Source organism: Eulemur rufifrons, chromosome 7, assembly GCF_041146395.1.
Source record: "Eulemur rufifrons isolate Redbay chromosome 7, OSU_ERuf_1, whole genome shotgun sequence".
In the NCBI taxonomy this organism is placed as follows: Eukaryota; Metazoa; Chordata; class Mammalia; order Primates; family Lemuridae; genus Eulemur; species Eulemur rufifrons.
Genome location: NC_090989.1, coordinates 111,271,807 through 111,297,622, shown reverse-complemented (window position 1 = coordinate 111,297,622; position 25,816 = coordinate 111,271,807). Strand labels below are relative to the sequence as shown.

General features: G+C 36.4%; 1 protein-coding gene and 1 pseudogene across 2 annotated transcripts; both read right to left on the bottom strand.

Annotated features, from left to right (window-relative positions):
• Positions 1–1,645: 1,645 nt before the first annotated feature.
• Positions 1,646–25,585, bottom strand: LOC138386608 (phospholipid scramblase 1-like). Of its 2 annotated transcripts, none has more exons than XM_069473129.1 (7): positions 25,546–25,585; positions 23,589–23,854; positions 21,434–21,476; positions 14,791–15,011; positions 13,311–13,472; positions 5,641–5,802; positions 1,646–1,702 (listed from the first exon to the last, which is right to left on the bottom strand). In XM_069473129.1, the coding sequence occupies exons 1-7, from the start codon at positions 25,583–25,585 to the stop codon at positions 1,646–1,648; spliced, it is 951 nt and encodes a 316-aa protein (XP_069329230.1). The 2 variants fall into 2 exon arrangements, with proteins under 2 accessions (XP_069329230.1, XP_069329231.1); XM_069473130.1 differs by lacking the exon at positions 25,546–25,585 and having other exon boundaries at positions 23,589–23,693; positions 23,745–23,843.
• Positions 10,587–11,692, bottom strand: LOC138387748 (glutamate dehydrogenase 1, mitochondrial-like; annotated as a pseudogene).
• Positions 25,586–25,816: the final 231 nt, after the last annotated feature.

Genomic DNA, 25,816 nt, shown 5'->3' with positions numbered 1-25,816 from the left:
AGAGAGAGAGAGAGAAGACATGAAAGTAAGATATAGCTGTCACAGAGAAAATGTCAGTACCTTTAAACTTCATTTAGGGTTGGTTTTGGCATCTGATGGCCAGCTTGGAAAGCCCTTCCCCTTCTCTTACTGGCACAACTAATGTCACTGGGATCCAGCTATTTAAGTACCCCCATTTTACTTGGTATGCCATCTGTACTAAGCATATGCTAGAGGGCTATGCTTACACCATGGCTACACCTCACCAGTGGAAATCTGGCACCTGGTGAATTATAATATTTAGACTTTTGGGAGGTCTATAGACTTTGCTTTTCCTGTAGCTGACCTGCCATACCAATATTATCCTCATTTGCCATTTGGAGCTACTGGTGTTGAAGTTCTACTAGTGAGTGTTAACACTCACCACGAGGAGAGTGGCTATTGGAGGCATTCTGCTGAAGATGGAAGGGGGTCCCTCCTCCATTCCCTTATTTCCTAAACACACTTTTCCTTTGCATGAAGTAAATTGTGGGTTGTTCATCTCCTCTCTCAAGTAAATCTTCCCTACAAAACAATTTACAAAATTCCTTTATGTTAATGACAAGTGGAAATCCTATTCCAATACCAGTGCAGATTTTACTATAATGTATCCTATGCCTTTGCTTTTTTTAAAGTAGATCTTAAAGGGATGAGGAGGTAAATGTGAAGAGTCTAAAATACCACCTGAATTGATTATCTACATTTTGTTCAAATACAAAAATCAAATATATAATATCAATAAATTTTTATTTTAGGTATTTGATTACAGGCATAAATAACCTAAGACCATTAATGAAGTATACTCTGTGAAAGTATACATATGATTTATTTAACACCTGAGTAATCTAGTAGCTAACATATTCTGAGAATGGTAGAATACAGAACCTAACAATTTTACATGGAAGTAAATAATTCCAAAAATGATAATAACATCAAAGTTTTAGAGTGAATGACTCTTTCAAATGTGTCCTTTCAACAGACTTATATCTTTCTTTATTCAATGATAACCATCAAAAACTGCTAATTTATCATATATTCATTATGAAAATCTTATAAATTTATAACTGTAGATTAACTTATAGGAGAAGTTAAATATGGTGTACTTTCCTGAAGTTAAAAAAGATACACATTTACTTTTATTTGCAAGTGTGAATATTGATATTTAACATGGTAAAGGAAACTGAAAATTATGTTAATTTTTAAGTTTCTCAGTATATAATATTTATACAATATTAATTTTACATATAAAATAAATTATAATTGTATTTAATATAATATAATATAATTATACTTAAATTACTTTAACAAGGCTTTATTTTTTGCTTATAAAATAGAAAATCAGACTATTATTCAAAGCAGTTTTATAAAGGAATTTTCAGATCTAAATAAAAAAATTCCTATTTCCTTTCCCCCAAGTATACAATGAACATTTATAAACCAGTGATAAGGAAAACAAACTCTATAATTTGAAAAGTGAAAACACACTTGGAGCTACAGACATCACAGCTTAATTCACACAGGTATAAGTAATTTCAATAAAGAAAATAAAAAACACTGAGTTTTCCTTTTAGATAATCCCAATCAATAAACACATTCCAAATTTTCTGAGGAAACTTACATTAATTCACTACCACACTCCTATATTCTGGCCTTTGCCTATAGTGCTTTCAAAAAACATGTAGTCCTGGAAAAAAACAAAAATATAGAAATGAGTTTTCAGCAACAAAACAGAGATTAATTTTCAGATGTAGAAATGCTAAGATATCTGATGAAACACAGTGACATGTTTTTTAAATAAGAAAAGTTAACTATAACAAGTAAAGGTGAGAAAAGTTCACAGCTATATAAGCTCTATCTTCGGCTTTCTATTTTAGTAGCAATTAAATCCTGTAATTATATTCATTTATTGACACTGCATGGATTTAATTAATCCTCTGATAATTTCTCTAAATGCCACTTTTTCTCATCCCCCTTGGAATCTTCCTCTTTCAATCTTTCTTCCTTAACATTTTATAGTTCTTCTTTAGTAAATAACTTTTCTTGTTGCTGGAATTCTATTAGAACAGATTAAGAAAACTATCCCATTTATAAAAGCATCAAAAAGAACAAAATACTTATGAATAAATTTAACCAAGAAGGTGAAACATTTGCACACTAGAAACTGTAAGACATTGATGAAAGAAATTGAAGGCACAAATAAATATCCTTTGTTCATGGACTAGAAGAATTAATATTGCTAAGATGTCTATACTACCCAAAGTGATATACAGATTCAATGAAAGCCCTATCAAAATTCTGATGTTTTTCACAGAAATAGAAAAAACATCCTAAAATTTGTGAGGAATCACAAAAGACCTGGAATAGGCAAATCAATCTTGAGTGAGAAGAACAAAGAGGGAGGCATCACACATTACCTGATTTCAAAATATATTACAAAGGTACTAAAATAGCTTGGGGCATTGTCATAAATACAGACATACTGACCAATGGAAGAGGATAGGAAGCCCAGAAATAAATCCACACATTTACAGACAATTGATTTTTGACAAAGGTACTAATATCACACAATGGGGAAAGAACAGCCTCTTCAATGAATGGTGCTGTGAAAACTGGACATCCACATTTAGAAGAGGGAATGTAAATCCTTATCTAACATCACATACAAAAATCAATAAAAATGGATTAAAGACTTAAATGTAAGACCTGAAACTATAAAACTACTAAAAGAAAATATAGGGGAAAATCTCCATGACATTGGTCTAGGAAATGATTTCTTGGATATGACCCCAAAAGCACAGCAACAAAATAAAAAAGAGAAAAAGGGAATTGCATCAAACTAACAAGCTTCTGCACAGAAAAGGAAATAATTATCAAAGTAAAGAGACAGCCTGTTCATCGGCAGAAAATACTTACAAACCATATATCTGATAAGGTGCTAAAATCCAAAATATATAAGGAACCCAAACAACTCAATAGCAAGAAAACAAATAACCCAATTTAAAAATGGACAAAGGACATAAACAGACATTTCTCAAAAAAAGACATAGGAATGGCCAATAGATATGTGAAAAAAATGCTTAACATCATTATTCATTAGGGAAATGCAAATTAAAACCACAATGAGGTATCACCTCACACTTGTTATAATGGCCATTATCAAAAAGATGAAAGATACATGTTTGCAAGAATGTGGAAAAAAGGGAACCCTGGTACATTGTTGGTGGAAATATAAATTAATATAGTCATTATGGAAAATAGTGTGGAGGTTCCTCAAAACTGAAAAAAGAATTAATATATAATGTAGCAATCCTATTTCAGGGTATATGTCCAAAGAAATTTAAATCAGTATACCAAAGAGATATCTGCACTCCCATATTCACTGCAGCATTATTCATAGTAGCCATGATAAGGAAACAACCTCAAGTGCCCATCAATGAATGAAAACAAAGAATATATGGTATATATACACAATGTTACACAAAGGAATACTATACAGCCGTAAAAAAGAAAATTGTGTTATTTTTAACAATAGGGATAAACGTGGGAGACATTAAGCTAAATGAAATAAGTGGAGCAGAAACAAGACTGGACAATTTCACTTATATATGGAATCTAAAAAAAGTCAAATTCATAGAAGTAGAGAGTAGAATAGTGGTAACCAGAGCCCATGGTTGGGCAGGGGGGCGGGGGGCATTGCAAATGAGGGAGGGGAGATGTTATTCCAAGGCTCCAAAGTTTCAGTTAGGAAGAATAAGTTTTAACGGTCTATTGCACAGTATGGTGACTATAGTTAGTAATAATGCATACATCAAAAGTGCTAAAAGAATATATTTTAAATGTTTTTATCACGAGAAAATAAGTAGGTGAAGTGATGAGTATATTAATTAGTTTGACTGAATCATTTCACAATGCATACATATGTTGAAACATCACATTGTACCCCATAAATATATACAATTATTATTTGTCAATTAAAACTACAATAAGAGCTGTGGTTATATTTAACATTTTATTACAGAAAATATTACACCGATCCCAAATTAGATAAAATAGAGTAATAAAGTCCCAGTGACCCTTCACTTAGTTCAATAATTATTGACATGACCATCTAGGTTGAGTAATCTCTTATGTGAAATGCTTGGGACTAGAAGTGCCCCAAATTTTGGACTTTTTCAGATTTTGGAATATGTGCATTTATACTAACCAGATGAGCATTCTAAATCTGAAACCCAAAATAGTACAGTAAGCATTTTCTTTGAGTATCATGTCAGTGCTCAAAAAGTTTTGGATTTAGAGTATTTCAGATTTTTGGATTTGGGCTGCTCAACTTTTATTTGTTTAATCTTTTACACCATGCCCTAGATCCTCCCTGTTCTTACCCACATTATTTAAAAGCAAATCCACTGAAATACCTCAATCTGTGCCTCTAAAAGATTTGGATACTGTTTTGCTCTTAAATAACCACAATATCATTATCAAATCTAAAAGTATTAATAAGTCTTTAATATCATCAAATAGCCAGTCAATGTTCAAATTTCCCTGAATGTTTTGTAAATGTCTTTTTACATTGGTTTGCTCAAATCAATATCCAAACATGGTCCATGAACTGTATTAGGTTGAAATCTCTCAAGTCTCTCTCACTTTCTCCTTCTCTCTCTCTCTCTCTCTCTCTCTCTGTGTGTGTGTGTGTCTCTATTTTCCTCGCTACTGGTTTGTTGGGGGGTCTTGGTGGTGGTTGTATATTTTCTCACCGTCTATTTTTTTTTTCTGACTGCATTCCCAAATCAATGTTTAAGATAGTCATCTAGTGCTTCCAAACCTTGGTGGTATTGAAATCATCTAGGAGCTCTAAACAGCTAGAAAGCTTGTTCCCATCTCCAGAGATTTTGATTTAATAGATTTGGGTGCAATCTGGACATGGGGAGTTTGAAAAATTACTCAGGTGCTTCTATTGTGTAGCTAAGGTTGAAAGCCACTGCTCTGTCCTCATAACCCTCAACTTTGGCTGCATTTTGGAATCACCTGGGGCACTATACAAACTTCTGATTCTGAACTTCTGATTTAATTGAACTGGGGTATGTCCTGGTATTTGAGGATTTTATTAACAAAAGCTCCCTAGGTTATTCTAATGTGCAGTGAAGTTCAGAATCACAGTTTTATCCCATGTATCTCCTGTAAATTGGTAGTTAGAGCTAAAGGCTTGATTGGATGTATACTTTTATCTCAGTTTATATTTCTATATTAGATAATTTAATTTAGCAATGAGTCAAGATGAAATCTCTGTGTTTCAATGAGTTTTATTTCATGTAAGCCTAGATTCAAATTCTTCTCTTAAGGACAATCTTTGATATTTTTTAATAAAAATCCTCCAAACCAGGGCCTCTCCTTAACATATAGTCTTTCTCTTGCCATTTGAAAGGGCATAGACTCTTCAGATATGAACTAGTTACCTGTGAATCCAGAGTGTCAGGATCAAATAGAATTTCAGAGCTAGGATTAAATGGGATCCTTGTATAAAACCTATAAACTATAGGAAGTAATCTTAAAATGTAAAATTTACTGATATTTCAGAATGATATTAGAGATACCATCTATAACCAAGGTTAGCAAGAATAGACTTACAACAAGAAAACAAGCACCAAGCATCACTGCTTTCATTTTAATATCAAGGTCTCTAGGGAATTGTATTGCAAAGTTGTCAGCATCTGTAAATGCCTCTCTTAAAATCCCAGTCCAGTTCTTGGAAATCTTGCCAACCACAGTTTGTTCATCTAGAGATTTAATCTAAAGTGCAAAAACAAACAAACAAAAATTCTTAAAGATTTCTAGAAAACCTATAACAAAAGTACTTTCAAAGTTGGAGTAAAATGAAACAAATATTATATTAAAATTATGCACCATATATAACTACATATTTAACATTTTTATTTTATATTAATACAGTAATAAATTATTTAATTGATCCAAAAAATTTAAGTATAAAAGGATACACATATGAAATGGTTCTTTGATAAAATTTCTGGAAGCCATCAGGATGGTAATAAACACAACTCCGATTAGATGTCCTTTAAGAGCAACACAGATAATTTACATAGGCTTAAAGTTTAAGTATGATAGGAAGGCTTATTATCACCTACTGTCATTTGGAAAGCATAAAATGCTAAGAGCCTAGAAAGAAAAGATTGGTTGTTAAGAGTGAATGAAAATAAACAATAAGTAAATTGATGGAATACCCCAGGTCAAGGGTTAGGATAAGACTGCATAACTATTGGAGTGTGAATAACAACATAATAAAAGAAAAGATGTGTGAAGAAAAATTCCAATATAAAAAATTTCTCTTTTTGTAAAAAAAAAAAAAAAAAAAAAAAAGTAAACATTCTGCCTGAGGAAAGCTGAGGGTCATCATACAGAATTGAAAAGAGTGTGCCCTGACAAAAACATCTAGCCAGTCAGGCAGGTAGGGGCTCAATACAGTCAACATTCACCATCCTATGTACATGTAAGGGTTATGTCAACCCAGGGAAGGAGATTTTTGTCAAATATGAGCAAGGTACCACTTTTCTTAGTGACACTCTTTGAAGTCCTTGCCTCAGGTTGGCATCAAATAAATAAATGTGGGGAAACTAAAAACAATGGATTCATTTTATTTGAGTGTTGGTGGATGGCTTCTTAAAAAACCTGAAATAAATTTCTAACATGAAACTGTGATAGCAAGGATTACTGTTCATCAAATATTCATTTCATTCTCCCTTCCTTTGTAATCTGAAATATTTCCCTGTTCCTTCATAATTCAGCTTTGCTTGTGGCTTGTTTGACCAATGGAATATTGGTAGATGTGACCTTAAACATGGCTAAATGGTTTGGTCTGGCTCTTGGTCTCAGGTAAACAGCCCCTAGAAAAACAAAACTTAGGTAGCCTCTTGTGCTACAAATTCGGGGTAAACACACCTAGATCTCACCTGAAGCCAGTTGTAGCCTAAATCAAAGCCCTCTAAATGAGTCTAGGTATATCCACTGAAACAGAGTTGACTTGCAGAGCAATAAGCACAAAAATAAATACTGGTTGTTTTAAGCCACTGAGTTTTAGGGGTTCTTTGTATATAACACTATTGAGGCAAAACAGATTAACAGAAATCCCATCTTGCACATCTTAGTGCTTTTTCTGCCAATAGCTGTTATCTAAGCATTTGAAGCTAATAATAAAAAGCTTACTTTTTTAAAAAAAATATTAGAATTTTGAAACATTTATAAGAATGAAAAATGCAGACAATAACTTATCAGCCACCATAAACTTACCACTAGACTAAATAGATTTTGATCCTACAGCCAGAAGTTTAAAAATCCACCTAAATTTATATAAGAAGTAGAAAATATATTTTATGGAGTATCAGAAATATAAATAATGACCTACAACTGAAAAGTTATAAGGTCTAGATAATTTTTAGCTAAATTCTAGATAACATTTTAAAAACAAAAATAAATCTCTATAGTAAAATGATTTAAACTTCTGGAAATAATAAATTGGTATTTGTGACACAATAAGAAATACATATTTAGCTTTTGTCCCTGCTCCCTGGCATAGGGCTTCTAAAACCCCTCTAGCTTTCTGAGTGATAGGAAAGTCTTTTTTTAATATTTGGTCTTTCTCCCAGGTTCCTTCCACACATTTTCAAAATCCTTGGACCCTTCTGCACGATAAATCTTGTATATTGAGATGCCTGCTGGTTGGGGGCTCCTGACAGTTTTAGTAAGGGGGAGTGGACACCAGAAAAACCACATAATGGTTAGAGGGTTGGATCTTTCAGTCTCAACTCCAACCTCCAGGGATAAGAGTGAGGTTGGATATTGGGTTACTCATCAATGGCCAATGGTTTAATCAAACATGCCTACATAATGAAACTTCCTACAAACTCTAAAGAACAGGTCTGGAGATTTTCTGGATTGGTGAACATATATATGTTCCATGAGGGTGGCTTAACCCAACTCCATGGGACAGAAGCTCCTGTGCTTAGGACCCTTCCAGAACTCACTCTATTTACCTCTCATCTGGTTATTCATCTGTATCTTTTATAATAAACGAACAAACATAATTAAAGTGTACATCTAAATTTTGTAAGCCGTTGTAGCAAATTATCAAACTATTGTAAGAACCCCAATTTTTAGCCACTTGGTCAAAAGTACAGAAGGTCCTGAAATAGGGGACAGTTTTATGGGACTGAGAGCATAAACTATGGGGTGTGCATTAACTCTAGGGGTGTCAGAATTGAATTGAGTTGTAGAACACCCACTTGGTGTCTGGAGAGTTGGAGAATTAGTTAATGTGGGCAAAACAATCCACATATTTGGTATCGGAAGTGTGAGTAAAAAAGAATCATGGTGTATTATATTAGTACCAAATTTATAAATCTATAAATTTGATACCAATAATTGGTAAAAATATTCTAAAATGAAAACTACAGACTCACTCACAATGTAAATATAAATGCAAAAAATTCAAATAGAGCAGTAGCACAAAGAACCTATGTATCAAAATGTTTGTACCCCCATAATTTCCTGAAAAAAAGATAAATAAATAAAAGAATATACTATAATAAAGTGTAAAATACTAAAAAGTCTATATAATTCAGAACATATGATGGTACAAAGGTTGCTAAAAAGGTATTTTTTAATTACAAATTTAACATTTATATAAAATTTAGTATATGCATTACATATAAAGGCTTTATCATTAAGTAATTTAAACCTCATAACAACCTTGCAAGATATGTACTATAATAATAACCAATTTTCATATAAAAAAATCAAGCAAAGAGGTTAAGTGATTTGTCCAAGGTCACATGGGTAAGAAGTCATAGGGGTGGGTTTGAAACCCAGATATTCTGGCTACAGAGTCTGTGCTCTTGTCCATTATGATTATTTTGTCTTTTAGGTTAAGTCTTGAACTCCTGGCCTCAAGCATTCCCCCAGCCTCAGCCTCCCAGTAGCTGGGACTACAGGAGCACACCACTGTCTGGCCTCTCTTATAAGGACACTTGTGATTATATTTAGGGCCCTATAGATAATCCAGGATTATCTTCCCATTTCAAGATCCTTAATCATATCTGCTAAATCCATTCTGCCATATATGGTGACAGTCATAGGTTCCAGGTATAAGGACCCGTATGCTTTTATAGGCCATTACTCAGCCTACCACAAAGTGGAAAGGCAGCGCTGTCCAATTCCATTGGCTAGTTAAGACTTTGTGTATTGAGGCAGATTCAACAATGAGAGGTTTTTTTAAATTGTAGTAATATGCACATAAGATTTAGCATTTTATCCATTTTTAGGTGTAAATTCAGTGGCATTACATATATTTACATTGTTGTGCCACCACCCATCTCCAGAACTTTGCCATCTTCCCAAACTAGAACTCTGTCCTGATTGAATATTAACTCTCCAATCTCCCCGTCTCCCAGTCCCTGGCAACCTCCACTCTACTTTCTGTCTCCATGAATTTGCCTACTCTAGGTGTCTCATATAAGTGGAATCATATAGTATTTATCCTTTTGTAGACACATTTTCAAATGATTTTTTGAACTTGTAGATCTTAATACCAATATTCTCAAATCATTTAACTCTTGGTATATACAAGAGTCAGGGCAACATTGAATGCAAAAGTTAGATGCCACTAAAAACAAGCACCAACATTCTTGGCCATTAGAGTTTCCAGGGATAATTGCTAGAATCAGCAGGAGTTCCTGGCTTCTATTATTCCAATATAGAGGAGGAATATTAAATTTTCCTTTTGAAAAAGAGGACCAATGTCAAGGTGTCAATGGCAAATACTGTTTGTGAAAACATTTCCAGGTTCCTCATACTCAACTTTTACTTTCTCTGATAAAAGAATTGCAGAAGGATGGGATTTACCTACAGCACAGGTGCAGAAAAAATAGCTGCAAAATAAACACACACTGCCTCGTGTTCTTTGTACTCAACAGAAGTTTGGAATAATGATACAAGTATACATGTTCATGACAACCCCTGACAACTGTTTAGCTGGTGAGAAGAAAGAAGGGCAAAATTTCCTTATCTTTTGACTAAACAGGTAGACTGAACATGTTTCCCTCACCTGGCCCCGCCCAGCAGGGCAGGCTTTAAATGTTAGAGCTCCACAATAATCTCCTTTGACTCCATGTCCTGCCTCCTGGGTGCACTGGTGTGAGGGGTAGGCCTTGAAGCCCTGGGCAAGCCCCGCCCCTGTGGCTTTGCTGGGCACAACCCACATGGCTGTTCAAATGGGCTGGAGTCTGGCACCTGTGGCTTTTTTAGGCTGAGCCTTCAAGCTGCTGGTGGCTCTACCATTCTAGGGTCTGGAGGGTGGTGGTCCCCTCCCATTCCCATATATCGTCTAGGCAGTGCCCCAGTGGCGACTCTGGGTGGAGGCTCCAACACCACATTTGGCACTGCCCTGGCAGAGTTTCTCTGGGGGAGGCCTCTGCCTGGACACCCAGGCTTTCTCAAACATCCTCTGAAATTTAGATGGAAACTACCAAGCTTCCACTACTCTTGCATTCTGCATGCCTGCAGACTTAATTCTGCTGTTGGCCTATGGCACCTTCAGCGATGATCTTGGATTTGACTCTGAGTGTACTGGATTTGGTCAAGTGCTTCTCGCTGGCAGCAAAAATCAGTATGTCACAGTCAGCCTCCAAGATCCTTCTATAACCAGCTCCATGTACAAATTTCAATGACCCCTATATGGTTTTTTACAATCCTCTCCCTTAACTAACTATTAGACCTTTTGAGTTATTTCCCAGAAATGGTGAATTTTCTACAAGACAAAGGAGTTGAGATTTTGAAGGCCTCAGTGCAGACTTCCAGACACCAAAAGTCGCCATCCCCTTAGACCTGCCCCAAGCCACATGGCCCCACCCTAAAAAGCCCATGATCTCCATTAGTCAGAGAGATGGATTTGAGGAAGCTTCTCAGTTCTCATGACAAGATGTCTTTCATGTTAAAAATTCCCTTCCTCCTTGGATATGGTCCTTGTCTCAATAACTGGATCTTTGTGAGGCAAGCAACTGGACCTAGGCCAAAATACCCTTGCAGTTTTGAGAACATTTCATTCATAGGGCTTTGCCTTGGAGAAGCCCAGACTTTATTCATGTCAATTTGTAGTCTTCCAATTCCTTTGAGTCCAATCATCCGAATTCCATACACTCCCATGAGATTGACCAACACCAACCAAATCCCTGAACAAAAATTGCCTTATCCTCAGACCCTGATGTCATTCCTAAAAAGCTCATGTAAGAAGTTTCATTGATGAATTTTTCAGTCCTATGGAAAACATCACAGCCAGTAGCAGAGATGGTCCATAGATGCTTCCTTGACTGAGGGGTTTACCAGTAACACAGTTATGTGCACTAATATCAAGTGCCCTATGGTGCTGGCATAAGTGTCAGCAATGCAGGACATCTCCTGCCCACCCACGCACATGTCCAGGGCAGGCACATTAATATCAGGACCAATAAAATTCTTGTTTCTAGCTTCATGGTGAATCTCCTTGCATTATCGGTACAGTTTTTGGGCTTCATCTTCTTAATACTAGCTTTAGCGCCCCCAAATGACACATTAACCACTGCATACTTATATGTCATCAGAGAACCCAAAGCCTTTACTTCATCTACACTCACATCAGTGCAGGGCATGCAATGCTGATTTTGCTGGGCCCCATAGCCCTGGATGACCTCCCAGGAGCTGTCATTGTGCTGGATGGGATGGGGAGGCTCAGCACATGGTCACATGGTTTGGTGATCTGCAGAATGCCGCACACAAGGTTCATTTCTCCTGCCCATTCTTCTGGGTCCTCAGGTCTTTCATCAGCTTGTTCTCCAAGATGATGGCACCACGGGCAAATAAGTCCTTCACTATCTTGAAGAAGTTAGGGCCATCTCCTGCCTTGCCATAGTGGTGACTGGTGTCTGGTGTGAATACTGGCTACAGTAAACAATGGGCAGCTGGTGGGCCCAGCCCAGCAGCCTGGCCAAGTTGGCAGCCTCTGAGGCCAGGGCAGCGGGTCCCTGACAGCAGCAGCACTTTGTCCAGGTAGCAGGATGTGACAGCGGATGGAGGCGAGGTGCCTGCAGGCTGCGGAAAAGACCTGCTTAGGAGCCCTGCAATGGAAGGAGCTTGTCTGGATTTTTGACAGGCATGCAAGGAGAACTATTTTTACATATATCCCAGTATAAACTCTTTATACAAACACAGTACGTACACACACACACACTTCACATATACCCACACACACACAGGCATGACATAATATGTATCTCTTTATAAGAGCCTTTTTAAAGTCCCTACATCACATGTGTTTTCTTAGAATTGCCCTTTTCTATCATTAGATTATAAAGTCAATAAGGAGAAGGAGTCATCTTTGTATAACTAGATTCTAACAAAGAAATTGAAAACCGTATGATTAGAAAAGGCAGACAGATGATATAACAGAATGAAGCTGTATGGTGCAAAATTTGGGGAAGATGTGGGGGGATACTGCCAGAGTTCCCACATCTTATCATAAGGGTATAGCCCTGCTCAGCGTTAGGGTAATTTTTTCCCCATTCTGTGAAATTGTGAGACTAGTTTATCAGATTTACTAGATTTCCAAGAGAATCAAAAAATCAAGATTAAATATAAAATCTCCAGAGTTTGGATTATAAGGCTAGGCCATCTGTTGGAGAACTGCTATAATGAAATTCCTCCATAAATTAAACATACAGACATAGTATGGTTTCCAATGACCTAATTTAATAGAGGGACAAAGGAGAGAACACAGAGCAGCATAATTGGGTATATAAATTATACAAACTTTCTCAAAACTATCTTTGCATAATTGGGCTTTTTGTAGGAAATCAAAGATGTGAGACCTTCTGAATGTGGCCTACAACACTGGCAGCCTGTATTTCAGATTAAGAAAGGATCCAGGCTTTGGCAATCACTTAGATGACAAGTTTAATGGTCAATTTAAAATGGATAATATACAGTGTCACCATACAGAAATCACCATGTTTAAGTGTTAGATATTTTACGTATTTTTGTTTGACATAACTCAGCTTCTTTTTTTCTCATTTACCGTAATCAAAACTGACCTTTAATCAGTGTAATTACTACCTCTCTGACCAAATATATGAGCATATTGTCTCCCTCTTGAGCTATCAGTATACAAATACTTATTTAATGCATCTGTAACATCTTGAAAAATTATATTTTACTAACATTAGGAAGGCAAATCCTATAAACATTATGACATTTTTTACCTTAAAATCAATATCTCCAGTACAGCTGCACACAAAACATGGACCAGTAATTTTTAGTACATCCTCTCTTTTCTCATTTTGAATTGCAAACTTTGGCAGATATGGATGCCAGATCTGAGTAACATAACCTATTGGTACACCAGGAGGAGCTTGGATTTCTATCTACAAAAACAAAAGAATATATGTAAATGGAATAATCATCATAATAAAAATGTCCAATAATAGCTCTCATTTATTGAGCACCTTCTAAATGCCAGACATTGTTCTAAATGCCACTTAATTCACAACACATCCTTACACATCTAAATTACTAAGAAACTGTTTTCTTAAACTCCTTTAAAAACAGTGGTTTATATACATGAAGAGAGCACTGACCACTGGTACAGTTCTTACATACGAGTGCCAATGGTGCTATAACAAAAAGAATACGGGCCCGAAATCTGGGCTCTGCTATTTATTAGCTGTGAAACTTTGAGAGTGTCTAGGTATGTTCATCTGTAAATGAGGACTTCCTAGGACCTCTATTAAAGACTAAATAGTGTAATGTATGTTAATATGGCATTCAAGTTGCAGAGAATTTCCCATCAAAATCTCAGTTTTTCCTCAGGTATTTTTATGACTATAAAATAATACCTAACCTAAACGGAAAACAAAGTATTTCGTTATAAATAACTTCAGTTATCCTCTCAAAATAAGTACAGTATTAGACTATAAATAACTATGTGCCTGTATCTCTATCTGTGTCATGCTGTCACAGGAACCTGCATGGGATGACTGAGTTACCCAGGCACAGCTAGACTCCAGCCAATGGGATCCAGGCAAAGCCAACTTTCCTATAAAGTCTCTGTGCTTTGGTGTCTCCTCTGAAAGCCATATTCTCTAGGCTGCCAAATAATATGAAACAGAAGCAGCTGGTCTTTACAGAGATCAAGATACTCTCACCTCAAGTATCCCTATTACAGATGACACACATAATATAAGTTTTTATTTGAAAAATGAGAAATGAAAAACACAGGAGATGCAATTTTTTGGAGAGGGATTTTCCTAGGTTTATGGCTTAGTAGCTTGGCCAAAATTGTGAGGTGAACACATCTGTTCTTTCCCTCATTCTTCTGTCTGTGTGCTCCTAGAAGAGTATTTTAGGATGTTCTCAACTGTGTAACTCCGCTGGCTTTGGCCATGTTTCTCATAGTCATTTGCAGTAAGTGATTAGACTGAGATGCTCTATCTGACCTTTCCTGAATGTCAACAATTCTCAGACCTGTTGCTCAACCCCAGGAGGAAGACTACTCAGGGACTTGGGGCTAACCATTAGCTATTGTTCACTTGCCTTCCTTCCTATACAATTGACTCAGGAAACTAAACGTATGGCTTGTTGATTCACTTTCCTTTAAATCTCAATTGATTATATATATTCAATGAAAGGGTGAAAATTCTTGCTGAACTACTTTACATAGTGCCCTGGTAATTGCTCACAGACCTCCTGAAGGCAGCAGGGACAATAACAGCTGGAACATCTTAGTGGTCTCTCCAGAGTTATGACTTCTCGACACATATTATCAAGAATGTTCAAGGTAAAAGGTCTATCTGGCCCACAGCAATTTCGGTTACAAAAATTAGTATCTTCTGCTGCAATGTAAATCCTCTGTCCAAACCTGTTCTTGATTTCATACGTGTTATTGCTTTCAAAACCAAATAGGACTAAAAACAAAAAGAGGAAATTAGTCACCTCTATGCTAAAAAACATTAACTCTGTTCTAAGGATACTATAATATCTAGCTATATCAGATTTAGATGATATTTTGAAATATCATCATAGGAATATCAGCACAGGAAGAAGGAAAAAGAAAGGTGTTTAGAGATGATCCAGACCAGAAAAAAAAAAAAAGCAAAAGCAAAGGAGGAGAATCTATTAAGGTATCAACAAATTAGGAGTTCTTACTTGAGACACGGAAAAGAAAACAAGTCATATCTTCCTAATTCCATAGACTTCTGTCAGAAAGGGAGATATTGCTGCTAAAGTTGGGGAGATGCTACAGGTCGAAACATTGGTGCTAGGTGTATGGACAAAATGTCCACTTATCTGGTAGAATTTTTATAACTGGCTCCATGAACAAATTTCAATGACCCCTATATGTTTTTTATAATCCTCTCCCTTAACTAACTACTTGACCTTTTGAGTTGTTTCCCAGAAATGATGGATTTTCTGCAAGCCAAAGGAGTCGAGATTCTGAAGGCTCCAGAGCAGACTTTTTGACGCCAAGATTCATCATCACCCTGGACCTGCCCCAAGGCATGTGGCCCCTCCTTAAAAAGCCCATGATCTCTGTTAGTAGAGGAGATGGATTTGAAGCAGTTTCTATGTTCTCCAATCAAGACATCTTTCATATTAAAAATTCCCTAGTCTCAATAATTGGATCTTTGGGCAATAAGTGACTGGACCTAGGACGAAATCTCCTTGCAGTTTTGATAACATTTTCATCCATTATGGAGGGGAATATAAGAAGAGTGCTATGTTTTTGATCTATGAAATACATTAAATAAAGTGGTTTGAGATTTTGTTTCATAAGCCATACTTGTCTTATTTTTTACAATGTGTTTGAATGAAGGCAACAAGAGGGCTTACTCTGAATATGGCACTTTAAGGGAAAAAGTGAAAATGGAAGGTGAATTAGAATATCACATTGGGCCCAGGGCACCCCTGCTTAGCTCAGAAATAGTGCAGAAGTGGGAGATGGGTATCAGACAAGAACAGGGGGTATTTGGTAACTAGACCTTCAACTCATACAATATCTAGACCACAGACACCTTCAGTGAACTCTGCACCTTAGATTTGTTAATCTCTTCATGAAGGAAACAGAAGGACGTTTAATTTTGACACCCACATGGTATCTTACCAAAGGGATTGGCGTATTGATCCAAACATTGGAATTCTCTCCTTGCTTAGAGCCAGGAAGGAACAATGAATGGTCTCATTTGTTTACAGAAGGGCATGATACAGGTATGTCCTTCACAATGTAAAGGAAAAATAAAAATCTCAGGATGCCCCAAAATTCATTCTGGCAAAAGAGAGAACTGAGCCTAAGAACTGAGTTGCACAAGCACTACCATTCTCTCCCCAGTGAGGTACAGGAATCTTTTTTTAAGAAATGAAAGTGTTAGAGGTAGATAGCGAGGGATTCCAGGTCTCCTAGGGACAAAAGTGGATGCTATTGCCCGCATCTTGGTCCTGCTCCACCCTAATCCTCCCCTGAACTACCATGATACCTCAGGGAGTAGGGAATACCCTATGAATTTGCCAATCAGAATGCAGTGCACCAGCTGCAAAAGAATGCAGAGGACTCTCTTAGTCCATGGCCAAGCAGCATAGGTAACATAGAGTCTAGAATTTGACCTAGAACAAATCGCATGCATAGTAATGCAACTCCCAACTTTTCAGTCAAAGTGGTTCCATGATGACATCTGAGCCACTAGGGAGGTCCCAATCCAGACACTATAAAACAAGATATAGACCATAACCAAACCCCTTTTTTTGTGACCTTCATTTTGCTCTCCCTTTGCTGTGACAATCTCTGGTCGTATGTGTGTATGTATCATGCTCTGTAAACCTGTATCTTGTTTTTGCCCTATAATCCTATCTTTCTCTCCTCAATAAACCTCATTTTCATGTTTGCCTTACTTTGGTGTGTCTGGTCATTCTTCAGCCATGAGTGCACTAAGAACCATCATTTCAGACTGAAACCTGACAAAAGGGCTTATAAAATGACTAAACAAGGTTTCTTTTTGGTGGACAAGGTATGTAAGGCAGAAAGAATGCCTGGCTGGCAAGGTGGTCTTATTATGCAGATAAACCTCACGATAACAGCCCTCACGAAAATGTTTTTGTTCAGACCTTTTAGGGTGTCAGACTCTCAGCAAACCTGTCCCAGATCAAGTAGTCAGGGCCTGGCTGCATTTAACAGAGATTATCTACAGAAGCAAATTTCTCCCCCAGCTCCAGACAGCCTTATAGTATTATTCGTTTGCCCATAACCATCTCAAAATATCTCAAAGAAATGTATTTTGGGGTAAAATATTTTTTATTTCCTTCAGCCCTAAAATACCCTTCAAGATACATAGCCCCTATAAAATGAGTGCATGCCAATTATAACCTTAGGACTGTAGCCTGCATAAACCCTTAAATGTTGATTACAAGTTTGTCTCCACAGATGTAAGCCAAGGAAGAGATATGGTCACTCTGCTACCCACCCTGAAAATACCACAGCATTGACTCTTTCCTCCATCCCCTGTTTTGAATGTTCACCTTACAGTATGTAGATTTTCTGAGTACCAACTAGAACTTCACAACAGTACCATCAACTGGCTCACTGCTCACCTCCTTCACCCCTCACCTTTTCTCTGTGCACCCTTTTTTTCCTTTAAACGTGAAATTCTCAAAACCTTCTGAGGAGAGCCCAGTCCACAACAGAGACTTTGTGGGCTGTGCTTTTCCCAGGCGCCTGCTTAAAATCTTGGCTTAATAAACCTCAGTTGAGTGTGACTCTTGTTTTCTTGTTACTGAAAGCTCAGCACCTGTCCTCGAAGCCACATCAGAACAAGAATAACCAGTTTGAGGAGAAAGAAAGAGAAGTTCATTAATTTGCTGGCAAATGAGGAAGATGGAGACTACCGTCTATGATGCCATTATCCTAATAATAAGCAGAAATACAGAGCTTTTAGAAGGAAGCCATTCAGCTTCAGGCAATTGCTGTTCAACTATAGCTGATGGCCCTGATCCTTTTATCTCCAGAATCTGCTGGGAACTCTACCACCTGGACCTTTGCCAGGATGGCTCTGCTAGGCCATTCCCTGCAGTGCAAAGAACAAAGATACTCCTTTGCCTCACTTGACCACTGGCCTGAGGATGCAGGCTCCAGTTCCCAAAATGAGTGGGAGAAGATTCAAAGAGACAGAAAACATTTTTGTGTGTTTTTTTTTTTTCCAAGGTATTCCCTGTGTTACATGTTGTTACTTACTGTTTAAGTTAACGACAAGTTATATCATCACAAACTCTCTTAAATGTCTCCAGTGGGACTCAAACAGGGCCTGGACTCTGCTTTTATAGGAACTATACTTGACTTCAATATCTGCCACAGCCAAATGTTTGTGAAAATATTTTAAAACTAATTAAAAAAATGAAATTAATTCTGGAGAGGGCATCTATTATCCATCTAATTAATTATATAGCTTAATATTGAAAATCTTAAATTTATTTGTCTGCAAAATGAGATCATTGGGCTTATACAATTTCAAAGTTTCTTTACCATTACTTGAAAAATAAAAACAAACAAAAGAATTCTACGGTTATATCTTTAGCATCTATTAATTTTCCAACTGGGGGAAGGTATAAGTGCTTGTCCTAGTCCCATATGCTAAAAATAGACAGAATAATCTTTATCTTTTCGTATTACTCATAATGTTAAAAAATAATATAAACTTTCAATTTGAGGAAAAAAAAGAAAACAAGAAAATTGAAGACCACTTAAAAACTCAAGAATTAAAAAGTGCTAACTTTTCCATTTCACAATGAAACACATATATTGCACAAATACCTAAAACTTATAAGTCTAAAAAATATAAATGGAGTGCTATATAATATTTAGTATCTGGTCTTTTGGATTTTAAAATCTCAATAATGGATAACATATAATAAAGTATTTTAAATAATTTAGTATAAAAATTAACAAAAAAAAATGCTCCTTTCCAGAGAAAATTTAGTTTAGAGAAACTACACAAAATCAAGACATTATAAATATCTAATAATGTACATTATAAGCAATTTAAATGTAATAGGTGACAATCACATTGTGAACTAAAATAAAATAATAAGCCCTTCCCAGCTAACTGAATGGACCACCTCTTGGCCAAGGGGACACAAGAAATATTCTAAAGCTGAGTTGCTGGCCATGAGAAGGAGGTCAAACATGCCTCATTATGCTCTCTTCCCTTCCTGAAGATATTCTTGGTAATTCATTAACAGGCCTAAGGCTTTACAAGACAAAGCTTAAACCACACCTGCAGGTCCTCAATTTATGTAACAAATCACTTAAGTCTTGGTATATGGCCATGGCTTGTCCTTGGTTAACAGACTTCCTTATCTTAACTTAAAACATTCCAAGCTTTTAAACAAAGCTTCATTTCTTTAGCCAATTACAAATCAAAGAGTCTTTAAACCCACCTATAACCTGTAAGTCCCCACTTTGAGATGCCCCCCCTTTTCAGGACAAACCAATGTATGTCTTCCATGTACTGATTTATGACTTTACGTGTAATTCCTGTCTCCCTGAAACGTATAAAACCAAACTGTAGCCCAACCACAGCGAGTCCACTTGCTCAAGGCTTCTTGAGCATGGCTCCAAGACATGGTCCTCAAATGTGGCTCAGAATAAACCTCTTCAAATTATTCTACAGAATTTGGCTTCTTATCCATTGACAATATATTTTAACATAATCTATTTCTCTGCTTGTACAATCATGTTCTAATTTCTACCAGTGAAAGAAACTACATATAGGTGAAAATGGATTTAACAGATATATTCTAAAAATCAGCAGTTTTCATTATACCTAGCAGGAATATCTTAATTATATCTAGAAAGAAGAGACAGTGGTTCATAAATCTACCCGGGGTCTCATTCCCCTAGCAGCTATTCTGAATCATTTAGTGCTTTCCTAAGTTTATTTTTGCAGCTAGGGAACACTGGACCCAGGAAAGCATCTGGTAGTATCCAGGCTTTCAGCAAGAGTTGCAGTGCTCTTCTAGGAAGCCAAGTCTGCATCCTTCATCCTTCAACACTCCCTGCATCCAAACTGGTAATCTACAGCCCATGGAACAAAGTTTTTATATAGCTCATCTGGACTTCCAAAAGAAACTCTAGGCATGAACAATAATTTTCCAAAACATTCCCATCCAAATTCAAAAAGTTCACTTGCTTTGTAAATGTACTAAGGTAACTCAACTATTACATGTGATTCTGTGCCATTTTCAAGGTGATCACAAATTGGAGAGAAAAGAACTGAAGTGGTAGAAGTCAGGTAAAGTGATTAAATCACTTACAGTGACTTATAGAGAGAGAAGCAAATGTAAGAAGTCTTGATTGTATTCCTTCTAAGTCAGCATCATAACATACGGAAAGATGTCCATCATCATAATGCAGCCATTCCTCAGTGTCCGTGGGAGATTGGTTACAGAACCTCCTGTAGATTCCAAAATCCCAGGATGCTCAAGTCCCTAATATAAAATGGCATAGTATTTGCATATACTTTGTGTACATCCTCCTGTACACTTTAAATCATCTCTAGATGACTTATAATACTGTAACAGAAGTAAGGGTCTGAAAAAGGGCAAGATGTTTTATGAGTTGTTTCTTTAAAATCCTTCACCCTCTTTGGGAATTAAAACCTGCATTCTTGCCTGAGGCCAGTAATCAGAGGAACAAAGGAATGTTCTTTGTTTTCTAGCACCTTAAACTACAGGAGATGGTTCAACAAAATTGTCAGGGATCAGGAGATTATCTTCACAGGAGTTAAATAGCAATAGCTCAAAGCTGAAAACACCTTTAAAAGCTCTGTGTTTCTGCTTAAAAAGAGGGTGATGGCTCTTTAAGATGAGAATCTGCTGTCCTCCTCATTTGCCAGCAAATTAATAAAATTTTCTTTCCTTTTCCTCAAACCACATGTCCTCATTCTTCGTTTGGCCACAGGGACAAGTACCAAATTTTTAGTAACGATACCAAATACAATGTAAATAATTGTTATATTTGGATTATTTGAGGGAATAAAGACAAGAAAAAAGTCTGCACATGTTCAGTACAGATGCAATTTTGTTTTAACATAGGTGATCCATGGTTGATTGAATCCTTCCCTATAGAACACCAGGAGAAGGAGGGCCAACTGTATTTTACCATTTGATTTCTAATTTTCAGAAATGAACTGCTGATGTCATTACTGTGAAGAAAGACATTTGTAAGTAATCAGATTTACCACAGCACATCACTCAGTGTGTTATATTTGTGGTATTTGATGTGTCTTTATCTGTTTAAATCTCTTTTATTTCTAGAAATAAGGTCAATACAATGAACACATACCTTCTGTAAGCTCAATTTGCTGATGAATCAGTATCAGATCTATCTATCATAGTAAGAAGAAAATTAAATTGTATGTTAAACGTTTTTTAGCCAACCAAATTAATATTCATGTTTTTGTTTAATACTACATGTATTGAATTATCATCAATTATAATTATTAAATTTTAATAATAGTTTATATTACTTTTTAGTGTTAAACTACAGTTAACATATTTTTAATTAAAAATACTATATGTCTACTGAGAGCATTCACTATTAAAGTGGGAAAATTTAGGTCAATCCACTTATACTGAAATCTCTTTAAAAATCAGAAGATAATGTTCCTTCTAAATGAGGCTTATGATGTATAGAGATATTTTTTACTCCATTTTACCACTTCTGCAAGTCTGAAAATTATTCTTTTCAAGTGTACTTAATATCATCATTTGTGTGCTAATAACTTCTTTGACATATTTTTTGAGACCCTGATTTTTTAAAATACCTATTTAGGGCATTTCTTAGAAAAATATGGACTACTAAATATTCTTATAGTGTACACTGCCCAGGTGCACTGTGGGAAATTAAGTTAGAGAGAGTGTAGGAGAGAGAATTCATTGACTGAAAACAAGTTGAACATCATAAAAATGTTTGTTCATAGATTGGACCCACAAAAACTTTATATTCCTATTTTACTTATCTGATCTCTAACACAAACCAAATATTAAACCTCACATTGCTGAGGAAGTCTATCATGTAGTATAGCAAAATCCAGGACTTCTTTTCCCCTTATTGGTGACATTTGTAAAACTGAATCTTCCAAAGAACAGAAGTAATGTCATAAAAATGTAATTTTAATAATTATACTGGCCGGGCGTGGTGGCTCACGCCTGTAATCCTAGCACTCTGGGAAGCCGAGGTGGGCGGATCGTTTGAGCTCAGGAGTTCGAGACCAGCCTGAGCAAGAGCGAGACCCCATCTCTACTAAAAATAGAAAGAAATTATATGGACAGCTAAAAATATATATGAAAAAATTAGCCGGGCATGGTGGTGCATGCCTGTAGTCCCAGCTACTCGGGAGGCTGAGACAGGAGGATCGCTTGAGCTCAGGAGTTTGAGATTGCTGTGAGCTAGGCCGACGCCACGGCACTCACTCTAGCCTGGGCAACAGAGTGAGACTCTGTCTCAAAAAAAAAAAAAATAATAATTATACAAAAATATTAGTCACCTGACACACAAAATATTAACTCTTTTTTGGGTACCACATACTAAAGCTGAACTCTATGTTTTACTGAGAGTTTCCTTCACACGTCAAGGAAATTATTCAATATTGAAATTTTTTTTTTTTTTTTTTTTTTGAGACAGAGTCTCACTCTGTTTCCCAGGCTAGAGTGAGTGCCGTGGCGTCAGCCTAGCTCACAGCAACCTCAAACTCCTGGGCTCAAGCAATCCTCCTGCCTCAGCCTCCCGAGTAGCTGGGACTACAGGCATGCACCACCATGCCCGGCTAATTTTTTTCTATATATGTTTTTAGCTGTCCATATAATTTCTTTCTATTTTTAGTAGAGATGGGGTCTCGCTCTTGCTCAGGCTGGTCTCGAACTCCTGAGCTCAAACGATCCGCCCACCTCGGCCTCCCAGAGTGCTAGGATTACAGGCGTGAGCCACCGCGCCCGGCCTCAATATTGAAATTTAAAAGCACAAAATCCAGAATAAAGGTACCAGGATTAAAAAGCCAGCTCTACTTCCTTAGGTTTTTATCATTGAGCAAGATATACAACTTCTCCGGACCTCAGTTTCTTCTTGTGTAAAATGGTGATAATTATAGCACCCATGTATCATAGAGATTCTATAACCATTAAGGGAATTAATACATGTATCATGCTTTCTAGGACAAAGTCTAGAAAATTGTGCTTAATAGACATTTGCTTTTGACTATTAACACATTATATTCAAGATCATAGAAAACAATTACCTATGACATTTATATTTTGCTTAAAAATGAACTTAACCCAGAAGAATTAAGGATCTGTTAACAGAACATGTTGTTTACCATTTCTGACTTTAATTACTTAATAATGGTAAGTAAATAAGTAATTACTTAACTATAATTCATCTGGTAAGTAAACTGGAAGCACAGTTTTGTTTTTTTATGAATATTTTATGTATTTAAGATTACCTGACTTAAATATTCCAATCCAGGTGGACAGTTTAATGGACGTGGTGGTGCTGGCATCCATGGTACCCCTGCAGGTCCACCTGGCTGATTATGTACAAGCTGATTCTGAACAGCAAAGCCAGCTGGGCCAGCATGTGAATAGCCAGGCGGTGGGACTGGGTAGCCAGCTGGTGGGACTGGGTAGCCAGCTGGTGGGACTGGGTAGCCAGCTGGTGGGACTGGGTAGCCAGCCTGGGGCTTAGGGTATCCAGTATGTCCTGGGAGCCCTGAAATAGCAACAGGTAAAATAATTTGTTACTGCACAGAAAAAATCACCAACCCTTTTAGGATTACCCTAGCCATCTACAAACTGACTTCTCAGGTCAGAAATCCTGCATTTGTGAAGCTTAACGTGTGCTTTTATCTTCAAAGACTTTTCAATGAAATATCCACAGTTTCCTATCTACTTCCATTTTGAGGGTAGTGGGCTGTGAATAGAGTTCACCCACAGACTTAAACCTCACCATTCAAAATGCTTTAATACCTGAGAAAATGACAGTAAACCAACCATAATCTAGAGTCACCTACATAAAGATTCTGGCATGCCTTCATGGAAAAGAGAGATGGCATGAGGTAGAGGGCCCAAAATAAAGGCTTTGAGCCACATTTTTAGGGCCAAGGCACCTGGGAAAATTGATAACTCTGGAATTCTAATAAATGGAGCCTCCTATATATACAGAAGTAGGGGAGGTTTTGCCGCCCCCCATCCCAAAGAACTAATTGACAAGGTCTAGAGATTCATTTCTTAGTCACAACTGGAGGGGAGGACAATAATGGCATCTGTTAGGTAGAAGCCAGGGATGCTGCCTAACATCCTAAAATGCCCAGAACATTCCCCTGAAAACAAGGAACTGTCCAGCCCAAAATATTATAGTTCCACAGTTCAGAAACCCTAGTACAATGGTAAAACCATGTCATTTCTTCTTATAGGTTCCAGATATTTGTCTGGGTTAACAGTTTGCCTGGAGCTTTAATCCATGGTGTCTTAAGTTCCTCTCAATATTTTTCTTAAAACACTGATTATGATATTTAGGTTACAAAATTAAATTTTACAATTTAGCATTCTCAGCTCTCTGGAATGTATAATTTGAGAAACAAGGAAAGCAAAAGTTATAACAGTAAAAATTACTTATTAAGCACAATAGAGGGAGAAATTTAATAAATGTAATTTTTATGTTCCTTGTAAATGTGTATTGCAGTTAAACTTTGTGAACTTATTCGTATAGTCCAGAGTAGTGGTTCCATAGAAACGGAATATAATGTCAAGAGACTGTGTTCCACAATATTTTAACACTAAAAGCCATGAAAAATTTAATACTTATAATAGGCATTACCTTTAATTGGAACACTAATGACAGGCTCATATACCATTAAAAACTAAGACTTAGCAAACAGATTAAACCACATACAAATGACTTTAAATACAGTTTTTTCATTTATTCCTTCCACAATGAATAAATATACACAAATGATCTATAATGTGACTGGATCCATTGTAGAATCAGAGGATACAGCTATGTAAAAGGCAATCTGCTCTCAGAGAACTTACAGTCAACTTCTGAGAGACAGAAAATAAATTTTATAAAAAGATTTTTGTATTGTTGTAATGGAGAAAATATATGAGGGAAAGGGAAGAGTACAAGGCAGTTACTTTAGATTGATATAATTTATGCTGAAATCTAAAAGATGAGAAGAGGAAAGCTTTATGTGAAGATCTGTTGAGAGATGCTCCAAGAGGAAGGAAAAACAAATGTAAGAATCCTGATTTTGGAATGAATTTGGCATGCTTGTGAAAGAAGAATGTCATAAGAGACAGAAAGACTAGGAATGACTGTCAGTAAAGCAACAGGAAGCAGTTCATCTAGGGAAGCCCTTAGTAAGAAGTTCGTATTTTGTTCCAAGTGTGATTGGCAAGCACTGGTGGATTTTAAGCAGAAGAGTGAGTTCCATGGTCTCATTTATATCTTACAAAGTTTTTAGAAGTGCTGAAATTGGGATTTACAATGGGGAAACACAGATACAAATAATATTCTTTCATAAACTAAAAAAAATGACAAAGAACAAGTTAATAACAGATTTAATATTATAGGAAGGAAATTAAACACAAGCAAATTACTTACTTTTTTGGTTCATCATTTAAATAGTTCTGAAAAAGAAGACCTGATATTAATAGGTTGTCTATACATTTA